The sequence below is a fragment of the Heterodontus francisci genome, chromosome 10, assembly GCF_036365525.1.
Source record: "Heterodontus francisci isolate sHetFra1 chromosome 10, sHetFra1.hap1, whole genome shotgun sequence".
Lineage (NCBI taxonomy): Eukaryota > Metazoa > Chordata > Chondrichthyes > Heterodontiformes > Heterodontidae > Heterodontus > Heterodontus francisci.
The window spans coordinates 83,897,348-83,919,118 of NC_090380.1; the positions used below are offsets into that span (position 1 = coordinate 83,897,348).

General features: G+C 40.0%; 1 protein-coding gene across 3 annotated transcripts in view; it reads right to left on the reverse strand.

Annotated features, from left to right (window-relative positions):
• Positions 1 to 21,771, reverse strand: part of LOC137374581 (E3 ubiquitin-protein ligase DZIP3-like) — a 200,254-nt gene that overhangs the window by 101,983 nt on the left and 76,500 nt on the right. For all 3 annotated transcript variants that reach the window (XM_068040905.1, XM_068040904.1, XM_068040903.1), the window contains exons 8-11: positions 19,761 to 19,808; positions 16,659 to 16,756; positions 14,775 to 14,828; positions 13,327 to 13,394 (exon numbers count right to left, since the gene is read on the reverse strand). In XM_068040905.1, the coding sequence (XP_067897006.1) occupies positions 13,327 to 13,394; positions 14,775 to 14,828; positions 16,659 to 16,756; positions 19,761 to 19,808 (268 nt within the window). The remainder of the gene's footprint in view (positions 1 to 13,326; positions 13,395 to 14,774; positions 14,829 to 16,658; positions 16,757 to 19,760; positions 19,809 to 21,771) is intronic.

Here is a 21,771-nt window from a genome sequence, read left to right on the forward strand (position 1 = left end):
ACTTTCCTCAGTATTCAGAACTGAATACCTGTTGGAGAGTGAGACGCACTCAAGAGTCTCCTGCACTACCTACCTGTTTCTTCTTGACTGTCTGGCAGTCACCCATTCCCTCTCTCCCTGTATACTCTTAAGCTGTGGGGTAACCACATCTATAAACGTGCTATCCACAAAGCTCTCATCCTCACGAATGCACCGCAGTGTCACCAGCTGCTACTCAAGTTCCGAAACATGGAGCTCAAGCTGCTGCAACTGACGACACTTCCTGCACATATGATTATCCACGACCAGAGAGGTATCCTGGAGTTCCCACGTAGCACAGGATGTGCACTCCAGAGGTTGGAGCAGCCCTGCCATTCCTCTATCTATAGATAGTAACCTTGGTATTACAACTAAACCCTATTAATAAAACTTGCTGCTAATACTAATAACCCTACCAATAGTAACACACCTTACCAATAGTAATAACCTGACTACTGCTCATACTAAACTTAACCAATACTAATATACCTTATCACTATTAATATACCCTACTAATACTAAACGGTTACCAGTAGTAGTAATAACCTAACCAATAGTAATAAACCTTATTTAAAAATAAAAGATAAGACTCACCAGCTACTTGTTATTAACACTTAATATTTTTAATGTTTTTAAACATCCAGTTAAGACTCAGTCCCTAAGCAGCAAATACTCACCAGCCAATCAACTCACCGCATTCCTGCGATGTCACGGTTCGATTTCGTTTTTTTTTTCCAAATGTAGAGGGAGTTGGTTCCTTGCAGGTCCACCGCTGCCGACTCCCTCCAGGTAAGTGAAGGCCCTGAGCCTGGATCTGGATTTATACTCTCTCTGGTAGTTGGTTCCTTGCATGTCTGCCACTGCTACCGCCGCTCTTGACTCCCGCCAGCTAAGTGTTGGGGCAAGCAGGCAGGCGATGAAGAAGCCGAAGACTTTACTGCAGCTCAAGTTTGTTACGATTTTCCTCTGGTGCTGCCTCATCTTCCGTGTATCCTGCAGGCCTTCTGTTCATCCTCATCCATTTCTTCCAGGTAACACATATTGAGAGCTATTACAAAAGGCAGTCCATCCTCGCAGCTTATAAAGTAGCTCCCAGAACTCAGAGATGTTTCCAAAGCTGGATGTTCGTCAAAACTGGACAACTCCAAATACCAGATCTGTGTCCAAATACTGCTGTACCTTTCTCTGCCTTTGTAAATGTAACTCTCAGAACCACTCTGTATTCAAGTGCCCAAGTACCAATCGACCTATGCCTGCCATTAACAAAGGAAATGGGTTTTGCAGGTCAATTTGACATCACAGGAGTGACAAAATTAGATAATGCGGGCACAGTTTGGGGACAGGGCTATGGGAGAAGAGACACAGCATTGCAGGTCTCTGCCCAAATTTCCAGATTGCCATGTGCTGCCAATTGGCACACTTTGGGCACTCGGACAAGGAAAATCAGTCCCATTGGTGTCATTCATAAATGCATAAGCAAAGCTGAATCAAGAAGCAGCACAAGAGGTAACATTCTCCATATTTCCAAGAGATGAATGCAATATCAAATGTCATGAAGGTGCTTCCATTATTAATATTTTTGAGGACTCGTGTTTAAAAGATTGTGAAAATTTGAAAGACCGAGATGCCGCCTGGATTTGTTTTTTTTTAAAGGGTTACTGGAAGGAAGCTTTGGATTTGAAGTGCTAAAATAAACATAAGGAGCCTTGCTGGCTATGGGAGTTGTTTACAGAGAATTCACATGTCTAGGTTTATGGTTGTCAGGAGTTTTGGCTTGGACTATTTGAATGCTTAGTTGGTATGTAGCCTAAGAGAGAAGCTACCTAACTCATCCTTTTCCACCTGTTTTGGAAAATCTTCTGAGAATCCAGTGTGACAGCTGAAACCACTAATGCCGCAATTCTCCCGAAAAGACTACAAGACTACTCCTCGATACCTCCTGAACAGAACTGCTCAGGAAAGACCCCAGTGACAGCTGTCCATGCGAACCTGAACGCACGACCAAAGGCCATCTGGAACATTCCATATCTTATCCGTTTTCTTCAAGAATTGACAATAACTTGGCCAAAGTATTTTTTTAAAAGTTGATCTCTGCAGAGCCAGTTTTTTGCATTTTTGTTTTCTTTAACCGGTGTGTGCGCATGCGTGTATGTTAGGTTATTTTAGAAGGGTATAAATTTATACTTTCATATTTCAAACTGTGTGTTAATAAGCTTTGCATCTTTATTGAATTATACTTGTTTTATAATAAATCAATAATTTTGTTGTTGTTGTTTAAAGAAACCTGGTTGGCAGATTTTGTTCATTCTGAAACTAATATAGATAAAGTATATAACTGGCCATATCAGTAACTGGATAAAACATTTAAACATACGTTGTGACCAGTGGAGTAGTGGAACTAAAGAAGACAGTGCTTTTTTCCAACCTCGGTTGTCACACAAAGCAATAGGCAAGTCGGGTGCTCACTATATTTGAATTTTCACAGCAAACTTTACAGCAACAGCATTAAATTCAGTGGTCCTATTTAGCTACTTCATCTTTAGCGAAGCTCAGCTAATAGGTAGTCAGCAGCATGGTGTCTCCAGCACTGCAGCTGTCACAACACCCCAGAAAAGAATGCATATGGTAAGTATGTTCATGGTTGTGAATATCATGATATGTATGTTAATGGATTGAATCTTTGGAATTCTCTATCCCAGAGAGCTGTGGATGCTCAGGTGTTGAGTATATTCAAGACTGAGATTGATTGAATTTTGGACACTACGGGAGTCAGGGGATATGGGAATAGGGTGGCAAAGTGGAATTGATGGAAAAGATCAGCCATGATTTTCCTGAATGACAGAGCATGATCAAGGAGCCTTATGGCCTCCTCCTGCTCCTATTTTCTATGCTCTTTTGTATTGACACTGCCCTACGCATATCTACTTAATAGAGCTTGTCCAATCACCTTCAGATCATTGTATTCAAGTGGCTATTGTTACAACTGAGGTGGGAGGAGTGCACTGTTTATTCTCGTTCCATTTTCTCCACAGGTCACAATATATATTAGAACTTTTTCCTACTTACCGATACAATCATAGACACTATTTATATTCCAGAATAAAACACACCAACCAATTTTCTTTCATGAACAACAACATGATCAGTTTATTATAAAACAAGTTTTAACCAGTAACGAAGTAAAGCATAAACACACAGATTGAAATATTAAAGTTCCCATTTTACCTTCGTCCCTCACACTCGCACATACACCGGTTAACCATAAAAAGGATTTTGTTTTTAGCGCTCTATTACAGACAAAAACACCCACTTGGGCTGAACACTTGCTCATTCTTAAAGAAACAGCAGATGAGTTATGTTGTGTTACAAAGCTGGCATACAGTCTGGCCTCCGAGTACACACAAACGGGTCAATGGGATCTATTAGAACAGTTCTTTTCAGGCGGTGTTGAGAATTAATTTAGCAGACTTTTCTTCAAAGACAGGAGATGAGATGAGTTGACACAGTGATCTTCTCAGGGTCTTTTAGAGAGGTGCTGGAAAGCTGAGCTGGTTTGTGCTCTTCTCTCCTCGGGAATTCTCTCCCTTTTTATGCAGATCAAACCCAACTCAAAAGCGAAACCAACAACAGGAGGTCAACCTTTTGCCCTCCATCAGTCTTGACCTGTCACTTCTTTGTAAACAACTTCTCCAGTTATTCAAAGTTCTCTGTTATTTATTGAGCTGCAAGTCAGGTAGTTTCCCAGAAAGGCTTGTTGTTGTTGCTGGAAGTCAGGTGGTTTCCCGGAAAGGCTCATTTTCCTCACAAGACCTCTCAGTTACCCTTTTAAAAAAACATTTCCAGGGAATGTTTTTCAAAGTCAAGTGATGCCCTTTGAAAACCCCAAAGTTTAACATTTCTTCAATCTTTCAAAAATGAATCCTCAAAAATATATTTAACAAAACAGAGGCACTATTGTAATACTATGTACTGGAAACTCTGGTTTCCTACAAAACATGAAATGCCACTGAACATGCACATTTGCAAGATGTTACACGGCACACGTACGTGCTTAACAGATTTTAAAGGCAACTCGTCGTGGGGAAAATAACCCTATAGTGCATGTGAGGTAATGCTGCTAAAGAGCCTCATTTACAAATCAGTATCCCTCAGCGCAACAAAAACAGTAGTTAAAACATTCCGTTCTGCAAAAGTTTGGAATGTTAGATGTGAATTGTTGGTGTACTACAAAATTTGCAACATTAGTATAAATTTGGTTAATAGTGACAAAAACCATCTACTGACTGATTTTCATTTATATGTGTAATCAGGTCAAACAAAATAGATCCCTTAAATGCACCAAAGGAGAAATCCAGGATTATCACAATATGATTATAAATAAATTTTAAGAACTTATAAATTAATAAGTATAACAAAGATGCGATTACAAATCTGAATTCTCACTGTTCTGATCAATTTGAAAAGGACATTTTCTTTCTGCCAATCAACCCCCCCTCCCCGCAAAAGGCATCAATGATTCCATATGTATGAATTTCTCTCCTGTACCTCACCAAGTGGCTATGTGATTCAAGAGAGTGAGTGTGAGAAAGCTATTTTGATAGAAGCACCACAGGTTAGCAATTTCTGTCTTCAACCAACATTCAGACATGCACACTTTCCAGGGGTCAATAGTTAACAATCAGGCACATCAACAAACCTGATATTTACCCCTGCTTTAGCAACAACAATTTGCAGTTATATAGTGCCTTTAACATAGTAAAATGTCCCAAGGCATATTGCAAGTGTATTATCAAACAAAATTTGACACCGAGCTATAAAACGGGATATTAGGACAGAGAAGAGTTAGATTTTAAGGAGTGTCTTAAAGGAAACAAGAGAAGTAGTGTGGCAGAGTGTTTTAGGGAAGGAATTCCAGAGCTCGGGGCCTAGGCAATTGAAGGCATGGCCCCCAGTGGTGGAGGGTCTAAAATTGGGGATACCAAGGGGCCACAATTGGAAGAGTGCATAGATCTTGAAGGATTGTAGGGCTGGATGAGGTTACTAAGATAGGGAGGGCTGAGGCCATGGAGGGATTTGAAAACAAGGATGAGCATTGCTGGACTGAATGCCAATGTAGGTCAACGAGCACAGGGGCAATGGGTGAATGGTGTTGGTGTGAGTTATAATACAGGCAGAGTTTTGGATGAGCTCAAGTTTATGCAGTTGGAAGATCTGAGGCCAGTCAGGAGAGTATTGGAATAGTCAAGTCTAGAGGTAACAAAGGCATGGGTGAGGGTTGCAATAGCAGACAAACTGAGACGGGGTAGAATCGGGCGATGTTATGGAGGTAGAAGTAGGCAGTCTTGGTGATGGAGCAAATTTGTGGTCAGAAGTTCATCTCAGTGTCAAATATGATACCAAGGTTGTGACAGTCCTGTTCAGCCTCAGACAGTAACCAAAGAGAGGGACAGAATCAATGTCTAGGGAACAAGTTTGTGGTCAGGAGCGAAGAGCATGGTCTTCCCAATATTTAGTTGGACAAAATTTCTGTCATACAGTACTGAATGTTGGACAAGCCGTGTGACAAATCAGACACAGTGGAGGGGTTGAGAGAGGTGCTGATGACATAGAGTTCGGTGTCATCAGTGTACATGTCCTAGCCTGGTGGTGTTGATGTCAACTCCCACCCAACTGAGAATAGCTAACTAAAAACAGAATGGATTAAAACATCAGACTTTCTGGTTTGCATGACTCCGTTACACATTGTCTTTAGCAACTGTGCCTTTTGGGAAACTTCAGCTGTCAGTAAGACTCAGTAATAGTACTCTCGCCTGAGTCAAAAGGTTGTGGGTTGAAGCCCTACTCTGATTTGACCACAGAATCTAGGCTCACATTTTGATGCAGTTTTGAGGTGCTGATTTTGGATGAGATGTTAAACTGAGACCCTGTCTGTCTGTCCACGCAGATGGGTTTAAAAGATCATAAAGAACCTTTCTGAAGAGGAGTCAGGGTTCTCTCAGTGTGCTGACCAACATTTATCCTTCAACCAACAGTACCAAAAGACAGGTTAACTGGTCATGTTTCTCATTGCTGTTTATGCTTTGCTTTGTGAAAATTGGCTGCCACATTTACTTACAGTACAACAGTGACTACATTTCAAAACAAGTCCAACTATTGTGAAGCACTTTGGGAGGCCCTAAGTATCAGAAAGGTGTTCTATGAATGCAACAACCGTTTTCTGAAGATTAATAAAATTAAGAATTGGATTGAAACTGGACAAGCTCCTTTAACAACTAGCCCTGATGGATGGTTAAGAAAGCATAATTATAGAGCTAGCCTACAACCTGCAAGTAATTGCAAACAATAAGCTCTGAAAAACAGCACAACATACACTCCGTGAAAGAAACCAACAAGGCAGGTCTAATTCGGTAGGGGTCATTTATACTACTTCATACTGTCACGGTCTTGTTTTTTTTCTCTCCTCAGAAATATTGCATGCGCCTTTAAGACTGTAAAAAGATCATTGCATTTTTAAAACAAAAAGTTCCAGAGACTGAGTCTGTCAGAGTTCATTCTGGTTGCCACGCAACAGTAGCAAGAGAGAGGTCACGTGATTCAATGTTGCAAATTGACTTTTGAAAAGTAGCTGGCACAGACTGGTTTGGTGAGAAACTGTCTCAGCAACTGAATGAAGAGGCAGTTTGATTTCGCTCTCTCAAGAAGATTTGACAAAGCAACAAGCCGAATTAATTCCTTAAGAAAAATAAGAAAAGCTTTTCTTTCTTGTCAAAGTATCGGTATTGCTCTGTTCATCACTGAAGGGACAGTTAATGCTACAACAGCTGAACTGCTAAATTCCTATCTTTGAAAAACCTTTTTTCCCAATTTGGAAAGCTTAAAGAAATATGCTGCAACCTGTGGAGCGACGGGACTGAATTGACAATGTGTTACTTCCACCGTGATCAGAATCATGTATTTTAATTGGGGGCTTTGTCCTGCGCAGTCATATCATATTTTTAAATTAGGGGCTCGTCCAGGATCGAAACATATTTAATTAGGTGGCTTGTGTCTGGGATCAGAATCAGGCTAATTTGGAGGGCTCGCGTTTGGAATCATATTAATTGCTCGTCTCTGGGATAAAATACAAATTGTGCTCTTGAGTCTGGGATCATATCAATCGGAAACTCGATTGTTGGGATCCAAATTGTCGGGGCGGCACAGTGGCGCAGTGGTTAGCACCGCAGCCTCACAGCTCCAGCGACCCGGGTTCAATTCTGGGTACTGCCTGTGTGGAGTTTGCAAGTTCTCCCTGTGTCTGCGTGGGTTTCCTCCGGGTGCTCCGGTTTCCTCCCACAAGCCAAAGACTTGCAGGTTGATAGGTAAATTGGCCATTAGCAATTACCCCTAGTATAGGTAGGTGGTAGGGAAAATATAGGGACAGGTGGGGATGTGGTAGCAATATGGAATTAGTGTAGGATTAGTATAAATGGGTGGTTGATGGTCGGCACAGACTCGGTGGGCCGAAGGGCCTGTTTCAGTGCTGTATCTCTAAACTAAACTAAACAAAACAAATCTAACGTCAATTACGAAAAAGAAAAGGAACCAGGAAACTTATACAATAAGGTACTGTCTATACCACTGTAATGGCATTAGCAGTTGCAGTAGGGTTTTTGGGAAGCAGAATGTTTCCCCCAGTGACTTGATTACTTTAACTAACAATCTAAAAGAATTGGTAGCAAAATTGGGGTTAGAATTGAAATCAGGTGCCAAAAATGCAGAGATAATTGACATAATAGCCCAACATCTGGAATTAGAAGACGACGACAACGACAATAAGAGACAAGGAGGTCGTAAGACAGAGAATGATGCAGTGGTATTGGCTAGAATTCTATTAGAAATGAGAAAACTTTTCAGAGAGAAAGTGAAAGAGGACAGGGAATTTAGGTTAAAAGAGATGGAACTAAGAAAAAGGGGTGGTCTTGACTCCAGGGAAAGTTCAGGTCAGGAAGAATCTAAATTCAGCTCAGGACCCAGCGAAAAGCTGTTTACATTTATACAAGTTCTTCCTAAGTTTGAGGAAAGCAACATGGAGGCATTATTCATATCTTTTGAAAAATAGCCAAACAGATGAAATGGCCGAAGAAAAGCTGGACACTGCTTATGCAAAGCAGGTTTGCAGGCAGAGCTCATGAAGTTTATGCCATGCTCCCTGAAGAGGCTTCTGCAGATTATGTGATGGGAACATACGGAGATTGGCTGGGCAGACATATGTAGAACATGAGAGGGTGAAGAAAATTAATTTTGACAGTTGGATTAAAGATGGAAATCACATATGAGAAGCTTTAAGAGTTGATTCTCTTGGAGGAATTTAAAAACTCCATTCCTTCAGTAGTGAGAACTTGTGTAGATAACTTGCAAGTTTTGAAAGCAAGACAAGCAGCGGAAATTGCTGATGATTCTGATCTTGTGAATAAGCCAAAACCTTTTGCCCATCACCCCCATAAACCCAAGAAGGATAGGAAATGGGAGAGTGAAAGAAGGCAAATAGACGAGGACCAGAAGGAACAGCTGGGAATGCCCCAGGATCACCTCCTCAGGTCAGGAAGGAAGGTGCTGAGGGTAGAAGTGAGGTTTGAAAGTCGAAGTGTCATCATTGCCACAAAACAGGTCACCTTCGTTTAGAATGCTGGAAATTGTGAGGTAAACCCATAGGACTTGTTGGGGTATGCAAAACTAATGCAGAGGAAAAGACTCTGACAGAGTATAACAGACCAGGCTGTAGCTTTAACGACAGTTGTAAAACCAGATACTAAAACTAAAAGGAGTCTGAGGTTAAGAATAAAATACCCGAGAGTTATAATGAATTTTTGTCAAAGGGGAGAGTAACTCCATATCCTATAAGTGAGGCAGGAAAACCTATCATTATACTCAAGGATATGGGCGCAACCCAAACATTCGTGCTGGGGAAAGATATAACGTTTCCACCAATGTGTGCCTTGAATGCCAAAGTTTTGGTTAATGGAATTGATGGGGAGTATATACCTGTGTCTTTATATAAAGTATGCCTAGAGAGTGACTTAATATCTGGGATAGTAACTGTAGGAGTTGTCCACAGTTTGCCAGTAGAGGAAACTGATCTACTCCTAGGAAATAATTTGGCTGGATCAAAAGTAAGTTGCTCCTATAATTACAGAGGAACCAAGTGGAATTAAGGAAATGGAGCAATTACAGGAACAAATTCCGGGAATATTCCTACGTGTGTAGTCACTTGAGCAATGGCTAAACAGGATCCATTGTCGGAGGTAAAAGTGGCACCACAAGCAGATAGCCAAGTATCTGAAACCTTATTTGGGGATTTAGACAGTCCAAATGAGATGTTTAACAGATAGTCTATCATTGCAGCACAGCAAGCTGATCCAGAAATATACCGAATGGCACAGACGGCTCTGACAGAAGGCTATAATATGGCAAAGGGGTTTTGAGGAAGAAATGGAGACCTGCAGACGAAGACTGGACAGTTGGTAAACAGATAGTGGTACCACCTAAATATCGCCAAAGATTATTAAGGTTAGCACATAACATTCCTTTTGCAGGACACAGGGGAATTCAGAAGACCTAATCACGTTAAGCCAATATTATTACTGGCCGGGTATTACAAAGGATGTGAGACAATTTTGTAGGACATACCATACCTGTCAAATGGTGGGAAATCCACAACCTACCATAAAACCGGCACAACTAGTTCCCATACCAATGATTGAGGAACCATTTAGCAGAGTATTAGTAGACTGTGTAGGACCCTTGCCAAAACAAAAGCGGGACATCAATACATACTTACTAACATGAATATGGCTACTCCATTTCCAGAGGCCATTCCTTTGAGGACAATTACAGCTAAATAGTAGAAAAGTTAACCCAGTTCTTTACGAGATATGGGTTACCACTTGAAGTTGAATCACATCAAGGTTCTAATTTCATGTCTAAGATATTTCAAGAAGTCATGGGCAATTTGGGAATTAGATAGTCGAAATCTTCAGCATATCACCCACAGTCGCAGGGAGCTTTAGAGAGATTCCATCAAACTCTCAAAACAATGATTAGTATATACTGTCACGAATACCCACACGACTAGGATAAAGGACTAGATTTTCTTTTATTTGCCACCAGAGACTCACCAAATGAGTCTACAGGCTTCAGTCCTTTCAAATTGGTTTACAAACATGAAGAGGTCCTCTAAAACTTATAAAAGACAGATTCTTGGAACAAAAGAATGAATCTTCGATACTGGACTATGTATCTGTGTTCCGGGAAAGGCTCACGTAAGCTTGCAGTGTGGTTCAGGAACACTTAAAAGCATCCCAAGCCGATATGAAAAAATAGGCAGACAAGAACGTAAAAGCCTGCGATTTTCTACCAGGGGATGAAGTTTTAGTGTTACCGTTACAGGGAGAACAATTAACAGTACGGTTCAGTGGCCCATAGAGAGTGATTAAAAGAGTGGGTAAGGCAGGTTACTTGATTGACACCCCGATCGGCGGAAGAAGAGCAGGTTGTGTCACATCAATATGCTAAAACAAATATTATCGCAGGGAGGATGATAAGCCAGTATAGCTATGTCAGGTAATCACGACTGTTGAGAAGGAAAAGGATAGTGAGGATGAGGCAGAAGCAGGCCTAAGAAATTCTCAGATTGAACCTCCAACTATCAGATAAGCAAATACAGAATGGCTAGGAAAATTAGACAACATGCTTTTGCACTTAGAGGCAAAACAACATGAAGACCTAACCAGGCTTTTGACAACATTTAAAAGAATTTGTAGGGATAAGCCAGGATGTACAATCTTAGCCACACATGATGTGGATACAGGGGGCACCATTCCTTTAAAACAACATCCTTGCTGCTTGAGTCTGGACAAACAGGCCCAAGTGAATGCAGAGATCCAGTACATGCTGGAAAACAATTTGATCGAATCTAGTCAAAGTAGCTGGAGGTCACCAGTAGTTTTAGTACGTAAACCTGACAGGTCAACCCGATTTTGTATAGACTATAGAAAAGTCAATGCGGTAACAAAGGTAAACTCCTACCCAATTCCGCGTTATAGAAGACTGTATCGATAAAGGGGCAGTTCTGAGTTTCTTACCAAGATCGGCTTGTTAAAGGGATACTGGAAAGTTCCTTGACTCCTCGCTTTTGTAACACCTGACGGTCTTTATCAGTGCCGGGTGATGCCATTGGGGCTAGAAAAAATGCCCCAGCCACTTTTCAAAGATTAATGAATCAGGTGGTAGTCAGTATTCCTAACTGTGTAGTACCAATATACAATAACACTTGGCAAGAACACTTAAACAAGTTAAAAATTCTGTTCAAAAAGTTACAAGCCATGGACTTCGTGATAAATTTGGAAAAAACGAATTCTGAAAAGCAAGAGTAACTTACCTCGGACACATAGTGGGGCAAGGACAGATATTGCCAAAAACGGCAAAGGTACAAGCCTTAATGTAGTTCCCTATCCCTAAATCTAAACGGGAAATAATGAGGTTTTTAGGGATGTGCGGTTTTGACCGGAAATTTGTACGAAATTTTAATACTGTGGCTGCTCCGTTAACTGACTTGCTCAAAAAAGGTTAAACAAAGTAGTATGATCAGATGAATGCCAGGCAGCTTTTGAAAAGCTAAAGGCAATCCTAACAAATGAACCAGTGTTGGCTGCTTCAAATTTCGCTAAACCCTTTAAAATAGCGACCTGGGGGTTGGTGCAGTCCTATTGCAAGACGACGAATTGAGCATAGAGAAACCAGTAAGGTATTTTTCCAGAAAACTAAATTATCAAAAAAAGTATTCCACTGTGGAAAAAGAAATGTTGATACTTTTACTGGCTCTCAATTATTTTGAAGTAAACGTCCGCTAGGACTATAAAGAAATACTAATATACACTGACCATAACCCATTAACATTTGTGGAAAGGTTTAAAAACCGAAATGCTAGAAACTTTAGATGGAGTCTGTTTTTACAGCCTTATCATCTAAGGGTTGTATATATTTCAGGGAAAAATGTTATCGCAGATGCTTTGCCACGGATTTAATCATGTTAACTCATATAGATGGCAATGGTATTAAGAAAATGCTGTAAATTATTAGTAAAACAAATGGTGCGTAAATGTGGGGAAAAAAAAGTTAGTGTTTTTCCAATTTCTTTTTTTTTCTTGCAATGTAATGAAACCCATTTCGGGAATGGCTTTTCATTTCGCCAGGGGCGGAGGTGTCACGGTCTTGTTTTTCTTTGCTCCTCGGAAATATTGTGTGCGCCTTTAAGACTGTAAGAAGTTCATGGCATCTTTAATACAGAAAGTTCTGGAGACTTAGTCTGCCAGAGTGCATTCTGGTTGCCAAGCAAATTGACTTTTGAAAACTAGCTGGCAGAGCCTGGTTTGGAGACAGAGTGTTCCAGCAACTGAAGGAAGAAGCAGTTTTATTTCTCTCCCTCACAAGAAGATTCTACAATGCAACAAGCCAAATTAATTCCCTAAGAAAATTAAGAAAAGCTTTTTCTCTTAACAAATTATCAGTAATGCTGTGTTCATCACTAAAGGGACAGTTAATGCTACAACTGCTAAATTCCTATCTTTGAAGGACCTTTTTTTCCCCCAATTTGGAAATCTTAATGAAATATGCTGCGACCTGTGGAGGGACGGGATTGAATTGACAGTGCGTTACTTCCACCACGATCAGAATCATATATTTTAATTGGGGACTTTGTCGTAACCAACAAGGCAGGTCTAATTCTGTAGGGGTCATTTATACTACTTCATACTAAAGCTGCAATTACTGTCCAGATGTGGAATCCAGTACCAGAGCCTGAACTGGCACTGGGCAATGTAGAGCAAAACCCCTTGGAAGAGGGAGTCCGTTTCAGTCCAGGGCATGTTTATAGTTTATTGCTGATATAAAGTCATTGGCTTTGCAATGCATATAAATGCATCTTTTAATAACAACCTTGCTATCCACAGTATCTTTCCTCAATACACAGTCAGCAAAAGCAATCAGAATTAGCCATTCATTGTTATTTTCCACATGTCAGACTTTCACTATACAATGTAAGTTGATAAAGTGGCATTATGTATAGTTTACAGACACAAAATCTGTAAAGCGGCTGCAAAACACCTAACAAGATGCAAAAATAAATGTTTACTTAGTTATGGCCAAAAAAGTTGATTTTAAAAGTTGAAAACATTAAAAAAATCATGTATGATCATCTGTTTACTGGCTTCTTGTGAAAGAAACAAATTGTGGAAATATTAAGAGTTCTGAACTACAATAAAGGATTCTTACCTTTTTAATTCTTTGAGCATTTCAGCTTCCTGTGGAAGTGTCTGGGCAGCAGCTTCTGTCTTTTTACCCTGTATTCACATAGTAATTATTTTTTAATGGCAGTACTTCATTTAAATTTAGACAGATACAACATTGCTGATGCGTAAAGAGGGGTTCTCCTATGAGTAATGGAGGTACATTGAGGTCAGGAGCGTTCTTTACACAAGTGTTAATTCTGTAATTAGGACTCAAAGACAGTCCAGTCAAAACAGGATTGGACAGTATGGTTGTAGACCATGTAATATTTTTTTTAAGAGGACACCAGATCTTACACTGATCCTAAATGTTGTAAGCAAGCCTTGACAACTCAGTGCCCCAGAGATGGGAATGGAGTTAAATGTTTTAACTGTAGGTTCGGGACTAGCATGTATGATCAGGGATCCTCCCGCATAGAAAAGGACACTGATAAGATACACAGTTGGTTAATGTAAGTATGAAGTTACTTACCCTCACCTTTGGAGACGTGAATTCAATTCTAGACCAGGAAAAGGCAGGTAATTTATCCTATTAACTGAGTGTGTTAATTGATTTACAATGTATTCTATAATTGGACAGTAGTAAATTATCTCACACCTTTAGAATGATTTACTACTTTATTTTGAGATACTGTTCCTGTAAATTTGCACTATAAATAGATCAGCCAAATCCACAAAACACTTTCTATATTTTGGTTTAAGGTTAGGAATCCAAAGTAATCCAATATAATTTATGTTAAGGGACTACATTATCAAGGACCGGTTCCTCAACTTTATGCACATGGATCTTTTGTAAATAAATTTAGTAATTTTAAACAAACATCCATGCTGCATGAAGACTTCAAAACAACTTACTTGACATCCTGACTTTGGCTGAATTTCAGTCAAGAAACAACTACATACACAGTCTAAAAGTCAAAATCTGTGACTGATATTTGCATGTGCTAAACTCACGGGATGGCTGGGAAAGGTCTGTGGGCCAGAAAATAGTTTTATTTGCCCACAAATATCGGTGGTTGGTGCATCAATGTTTATATTTGCCATTGATGACACCGCTTCTGCCATTGGGGCCAAGGATAACCACTCCTTGAAGTGGTTCACCACTCCTTCAAAAGCAGTTATACTGACCCCTTCACATAATGGCACTGCTGCCAAATTGCCAAAGTCAGGACTCCAATTGATGGCAATGTTGTAATGTAAAGGGTATGTAAAGCTGCAATACTCAATAGGCCTTATAGTCAGTCTGTATCAAACATTCCACAGAAGTAGACAAGAAATTTATCTTACAAATGACCATGGTGATTTTCACTACAATCAAATCAAGCTGTTTTAAATGGAAAAGACAATGCCAATAAACTTATGATTATTTAGGGAAAGTTAAGCATAGAATTTAAATTGTTTACAATTATGCTTCACAACATTGCAAAATCGTACCTTTTTACCTCTTGACTTTTTCCGTCTTTTCTTTGCTTTTGAGTCTCCTGTTGCCTATGTGTACAAAATGAATGAAAATAGTGCTTTTAAACTACTGAGAATTTAAAAAAAAATCAAAATGAACTTTTGAATAGCCTTACAGTATATTGACTAAATGCTCAATTCAGAACAAAGTAATTCTGGACCTGAAATTTGCTGCTGCGTTTAATCCAAATTCCAAGATTACAGTTCGTATAATCTGTAAACTTCTTGATTGTTGTGTGTGAGAAGAAAGCTAAAACCACTTGTTCATGGCAAGCAGTAAGTGTAGCTCCTGCTGGACTTATGGCTATAAATGCAGTCTATAACTTGGGCTATTATCCCAGTCTTCCAATATAAAATGGGAAGTGTGTGGTGACAAATAATTCTTCTTGCAAAAGGGTAAATGCAAAAATTGATATTCAATGTTTGCAATATGTATTTTATTTCCATAATTTTTAATGACACTAGGCCAATTAAGTGCACAGTAGGATTTTATTTCATGTGGCGCTGAAAATTATAAATCTGTAAGAATTTTCCAAGGTTAAGTTATACATAGTTCTGCGTCTGTTGGAACACTGAGGGAAAATGGCTGCATTCAATATCAGGGGTTGCAAGGCCCATTCCTTGGTCATGCAAGGTTAAATTTTTCATACATGCACACAAACAAAAAACTGGGTAGGAAGAGATGCTATCTGATCTACAGATCCATCCAGATTGCTTTTCACTATAAAAAGTGATGATGCAGCATGGCTTAACTATTGAAGCATAAAGACCTGTTACAATGAGGATAAATACTAACAGTGCTTGTTGTATTGCATCAAGCCTTTTACCAGCCACCACCACAAATTGCAAACTACTAAACAACATTCACTAAATATCATGGTAACATTGTGACTTAGCAGAAGTAACCAGTAACAGTACTTTGAAAGCGTAATAAGCGCAATGAAACAAAATTCACTAAGAATATGCTTGCACTCTTGATTTGTTCCATCTCTTGCAACCACTTCAATTCCGAGGTCTCATCATTGACCATGCCATCTTTTGCCTTTTCCTCAAATTCCTTTCCTCTATCCTCTCTTTATACATGTTCAATACAAAATATGAAACACTCATGGATTTTTTCTACTCAAAAGTTGAAACTATCCACAAAGCGGCATTTGGTTCCTCCTCATATACCTGCTGCTCGACCTCCCCCAAGGTTTGCGCCAACTCTACCTCCAATCCATTGTCACTCTGCACTTCTTTCCCATCTCCCTCTCCAAGCTAATCTCTTCCACAAAACCGCCTCCCCTCTTGTTCCCTCCCCACCCACTTGCTGAACATTCAGCCTTCTACCTTCTTTACTTGCCAACATTGTAAATAGTTCTTCTTACTCAGGCTCTCTGTAAAGTGCCTTGGGAAGTTATCTCATACAGACTGCAGTACTTCAAGAAAAAAAAGCTCACTATCACCTTCTCGAGGGCAACTAGATATGGGAAATAAATGCCGGCCTTTCTAGCAATGTCCACACCCCAGGATTGGAAAAGAAAATAGCCACTTGAGGGGCCAAAGGAGAATTTATGCTTGTGTATTAGCACCATCTAATGAGCCTGGAGAGGAGGGGAAAATCATTTTTAAAATAATTAGAACAATTCCAAATTTCTTATTAAATCCTTTAAGAATCAATAAAGTGTAAGGAATACTGAGCATACATGAACTCAACAAGTGTCAGTACAGCTTGCTTCAAATGCAGTTCATTACCACCTGATTATTCACTTGACCTCTGTCTACAAATAGTGATGCAATATTTGCCATTGACATAGAGATGAAGAGATACCAAAGAACATGTGATTCTATATTGGATTCAGAAAGTCAGTAACATACAGGAACAGGCTTTGAAAACTCGTCCTCTGAAGTCTCCTTTTCCTTCTGCTCTTCTTTAGCATCAACCACTCTTACCCCAAACCTTTTGGTTTGTTGCCCTGAAGTACAAGAGGTTTGATTATTTTTTTTAAAACATGCATAAAGTATTCAAAAGAGGCATTCCTGTTTGACAGAATATTAATTTGGGATGCTAATTCATATTAATTGAAGGTTAAACCATAGGAACAAGAGTTGGGAATACTAGTAGTACAATAAGCAACTGTTTTCAATTCTCTTCACTGTGATCTGGGGCTGCTAAATTCAATGAACCACTTGCAGGAGTTAAGAACTAATGGCTAATAATCATAATTCGGGATCCTTTGTCCTTTGACATACAAAATTCTTAGAGGGTTGTTTTTAGTACATGACATTTAAAAAAAATCTTATCAAGTACATCAAAAAGAAAAAATAGATAATTATTCTGTTTGCATATCAAAGCAAAATAGCAACCTCTCATAGTCATTGCCATAATGTAAAAACATTCCAACACAAATAGAATTATATAAAATTTTACAGCACAGAAACAGACTATTCAGCCCCATAGATCAATGCTGGTGTTTATGCTGCACTTGAGCCTCTTCCCACCTTACATCATCTCAGTCTATCAAAATATTCTTTCTCTCATGTACTTATCTTAAATTCTATCCCTTAAATGCATCTATGCTAATTGCCTCAACCATTCCATGTGGTAGAGTGTTCCACATTCTCACCATTCTGAGTAACGAAGTTTCTCCTGAATGTAAAAACTATAGGTTTGGAAAATTTGTAATCATTTTCGGTCATTAGATGATCTTCAGTGGCATTCAAACAAAATTTGAAGAAAATTGTGCCTCTATCATTTTGTAAATGTCCCTCTCCCAACTTCCCAATCTAATTATTTTCATCTCTCTCTCCATTCAGCTTGCCTGCCACTCTGTCTCCCTCCTTATGCCTTGTACACTTTCTCTTGCCATCACTGTGTCTTACTTTAATTCCCATAATCCAAATCTCTGCTTGTTTGTTTCATCTTGCTATTCCTCTTAACTTCTCTGTATGCCTCTCACACTTTCTGTCTTGACTTTTCGCATGCTTATTTGCTACTCTCTGACAGACTTTTCCTTGCATCTGTCTTGAAGACCTGAGGGTCAGGTGTGTGCCTAGATTAAGAGTGACTGGGATGCCAGACAGTTTAGCAAAGCTAGGTGACTTGGGCTTGGAGGGACCTAGTAGGTTGGGGCAATGGCTGCAAAGTGATAGTCAAGCTGGGAGTCTAGAGATTGGTTCCTGGTAACTGCAAGAGTTATAATGCATTAATAGTAGTATAATTAACTTGCATCAGACGTGGAGCACAATGGACAAAATCTTTTTGTTAACATCTAGATGTTGAATTGATGAATTATTCCTATAAACCCCAACAGATCAATAATTACAAAATAATGCATATAAATATCCAATAGATAAATTGCTATGTAAGCACCTAATCAATTAATTATATAAACATCAAACAGATCAATATAGGTGCGCAGCATTATTTTCTTTACACAGCAAAAAAACAATCAGCCAAGAGAGGACATAATGAAGCTTCTGTGCACATGCACTTTCCTGAATTTGTCACAGGCTGTCAAGTCTGAAGAGAGCGTGTAGCCAAGATTGGGATTATTCATTAGGCTGACTACAGTGCAACAGGCTGCACCAGAAAATGCAGTTAGGAGTGACTGGAAGATGTCAGTGATTTTTGTCTGAACCGTTTAACTTTTAAAAACATTTTATTATATTCGGATTGGGATTGAAGAAACATCATGACAACTATTTGACAGATAAATTTTCTTTTGCTCAATTGTGATTGGAGGATTTTTTTTGGTGCAGTCTGTTCGTGGATATCTCAGATCTGACTGATCTCTGATTACAAAATTCTAGGATTTGATCGGTTCGAGGGGAAAAAGGGCCAGTAGATTTTGGTCTCTGATTAAGTGATGTTGTGGCATGTGATTGGTTGAAGGAGCTGCGATTGCTGGATCTGGGAGTGCCACTGATTGAAATAAATTTGCAATATGGGCTAGATCTAGTGGAGCTGGCAGGGCTCCTGGCACAGGTTGAAAAAGTAGTAGGAAAGGCCGCGTCAGCTATTCAGAGACCCCCAGGTCTATTTAAGGGCAGCCTGGCAATTAACTGCCTGGCGCTGGGATCCCTTTAAGGATGGGGATCCTGCCTCCAAGAGCTGCTGGCCAATCAGAGCACTAACAGCTCAGTAGTACTGGCAGTGCCACCAGGAGCAGTGGCCACTGCCGATAGTACAGGAGGCCTTGGAATCAGGCCTATCGCTGGAGACCTGGACCCAAGGTAAGTGCGGCAGGGTTGCTGGGGCCAATCCAGCAGGCCCCAACAATGAGGGGAGGTAGGGTGGGCATTGAGAGCAGGGGGGGGGGGGGGGGGGGTTCAGGGAGGTGGGCTATTTTCTACCAGGGACCCTCCATGGGCCACAGATTGCCCACGGAGGAGGGCCCCCTGACACCACCAAGCCTGCAGGGAGGTCCCCTCATTTTGCTGGGCAACCTCCCCGCATAGCGGACGCCCCCCTCACCTCTGGCATAGTGCTAGTGGTGGGTGTGGAGGGGGGGAGCGGGGTGAAAGAGGCCCTTAAGTGGCTGATAATCGGCATCTTAAGAGCCTCAACTGGCCTCTGGGAGAGAAGGCAATTGTCAGCGTATGCCGCCCCCAACTTAATTGCGATACAAGGAGAAGGTGATGGGCCCTCTGCCTCCGCATCGAAATTCTATGGCCCCCACGCCTCCTATCCCATCTCCAGCGGGCCTATTAAATCCAGCTGATAGATTCCTACACAAAGCTTTCAATAATAGGAATTTTTGATTTTGTACAAAGATATGAAAGAACCATTGTAGGGGTGAAACTCCTTTCATCTAGTTATTTCAAGGTTATTGATGGGAGACATTTTACTAATAAGTTGCTTCATCAGATTTACTCTATATTCAAATATACAAATGAAATACCACATGGAAGGGATAGCCAGAGTGATGTTAAAAAAGCAGTTCTCCAAAAAGAGCGCTTGACTGCTGTAAGGCTTACCTGCACACAGACCCTCTGCCAGTGAACAAGCACAAACTGAATCGATACCTAAACAAATAGAAACAACAATGCCACACTCATGAAGTAAAAGGCAAAAAACAAGCAAAGAACTTGCAAATCCATACACAATCCAGCAGCCTTAAATTCAGATGTAGCTTTGCAAGAAACTATAAGCTTGAAGGAAGCAACTGGTCAGATGGAAGTGACCATTCAATTTATCCTTTCCATCGATACCTATGGTGCTACCAGCACCACACCAATTGTTTCTTCAATAATTCCAGAGTTTTGCCTCCTGCCCCTAGGTGGAAGACTATTCTAGGTATTAATCGCCCTATGTAAAGAAGTACTTCTCCACATCAGTCTTAAACTTGCACTTTACTATATTATACTATATCCCTTTGCCCTATAGTCATTGTATAACTTACAATAGTGATCACGATCAACCTTTTTCATTCCACTTAGCATCTTACATACCACTAAGAGCCCACTCATTTGTTTTCCTTCAGTCTAAAAAATTAAAATTTTGAAACTTTGCAACATCAGTTCTTTGATATTGGGCATCAGCCTTGTGTCCCTTCTCCACATCATTTCCAAGACTTGGATATTTCCTTGTCCTTTGAAGACCAGAACAGATACCTGTGTAGCCTGACAACAGCACAATTTGAGGTTAGTCTGATGGCTTCAGACTTTGTACTGTTTTGACAATTAGCTCAGCATTGATCGCTTTGCTTATTTGCAGTGACAGGATATGGCCATTGTTCAGTTTATTCTCCAAGATTTATTTCAACCTGTCCTGTTGCTCGTTCTACTTTATTCATTGAGCAAGCACGCCCCCATTTTTTTTCTTTCAACATGTAGTATTGTTCCTACTGAATTTCAACCACCAAGGTCCTCCTGTATTTTCTTGCCTGCTTCATCAGACTTGAATTTCTGCAAATGTGACCAACTTTTATTGTATTTTTGAATCTAAGTCATTTATACAGATTAGGAAGATTAGGTACCCAAGAATGATTCCTTGGAACAACAATTTTAATGATTTGAGAAAGGATCTGGCACAGGCAGACTGGGGAAAAAAAGGTTGACCAGGAAATGGTTTGGATACAAACCAAGCACATTCCCATAAACAGGAAAAGTGGGGCATCCAAGCTAGAGTTCTCTAGATGACAAAGAAAATAGAGGTTAAACTAAAACAGAAAAAGGAGGTTTATGACAAATGTCAGGTACAGAATACAACTGAATACGAGGCAGAATATAGTGTGTGTAGCGGGAAACTAAAAAAGCATAAGGAGTGCAAAGAAAGAGTATGAGAAAAGATTAACAGCTAATATATAAAAGGGAACCCGAAAATCTTTTTATAACCATATAAAAAGTAAAAGGATAGTTAAAGGAATGTTGGGGCCAATTAGGGAGAAAGATAAATCTTCTTGTGGTGACAAGAGGGCATGACTGAGGCACTAAACAAGAACTTTGCACCTGTTTTGACAAAACAGGAGGATGAAGTTAATGTTGGAGTAGAGAAGGGGAGAGTTGAGATATTGGATAGGATAAAAACACATAAAAGGAGGTGGTAATAGATATCACTCAAAGTAAATATTTCACCCAGTCTAGATGGCATGCAGCTGAGGTTGCTGAGGGAAGCTAGGATGGAGAGCAGAAACTCTGACCACAATTTTTTAATTCTCCTTAGATATTAGAGTGATGCCAGAGGACTGTAAATGTTACACCCTGTTCAAAAAAGGGGAGAGGGATAAACCTGGTAACTGCAGACCCATCAGTTTAATGCCAAAACTACTAGAAACAACTGTCAAGGCCAAAATTAATTCACACTTGGACAGCATGCATCAATTAGGGTCAGCCTGCATAGATTTGTTAAAGGCAAATCGTGTCTGCCTAACCTGATTTGAGTTATTTGATGAAGTAACAAAGAGGATTGATGAAGGTAGTGCAGTAGATGTACATATGGACTTTCAAAAGGCATTTGATAAAGCACCTCATAACAGACTCATTTGGA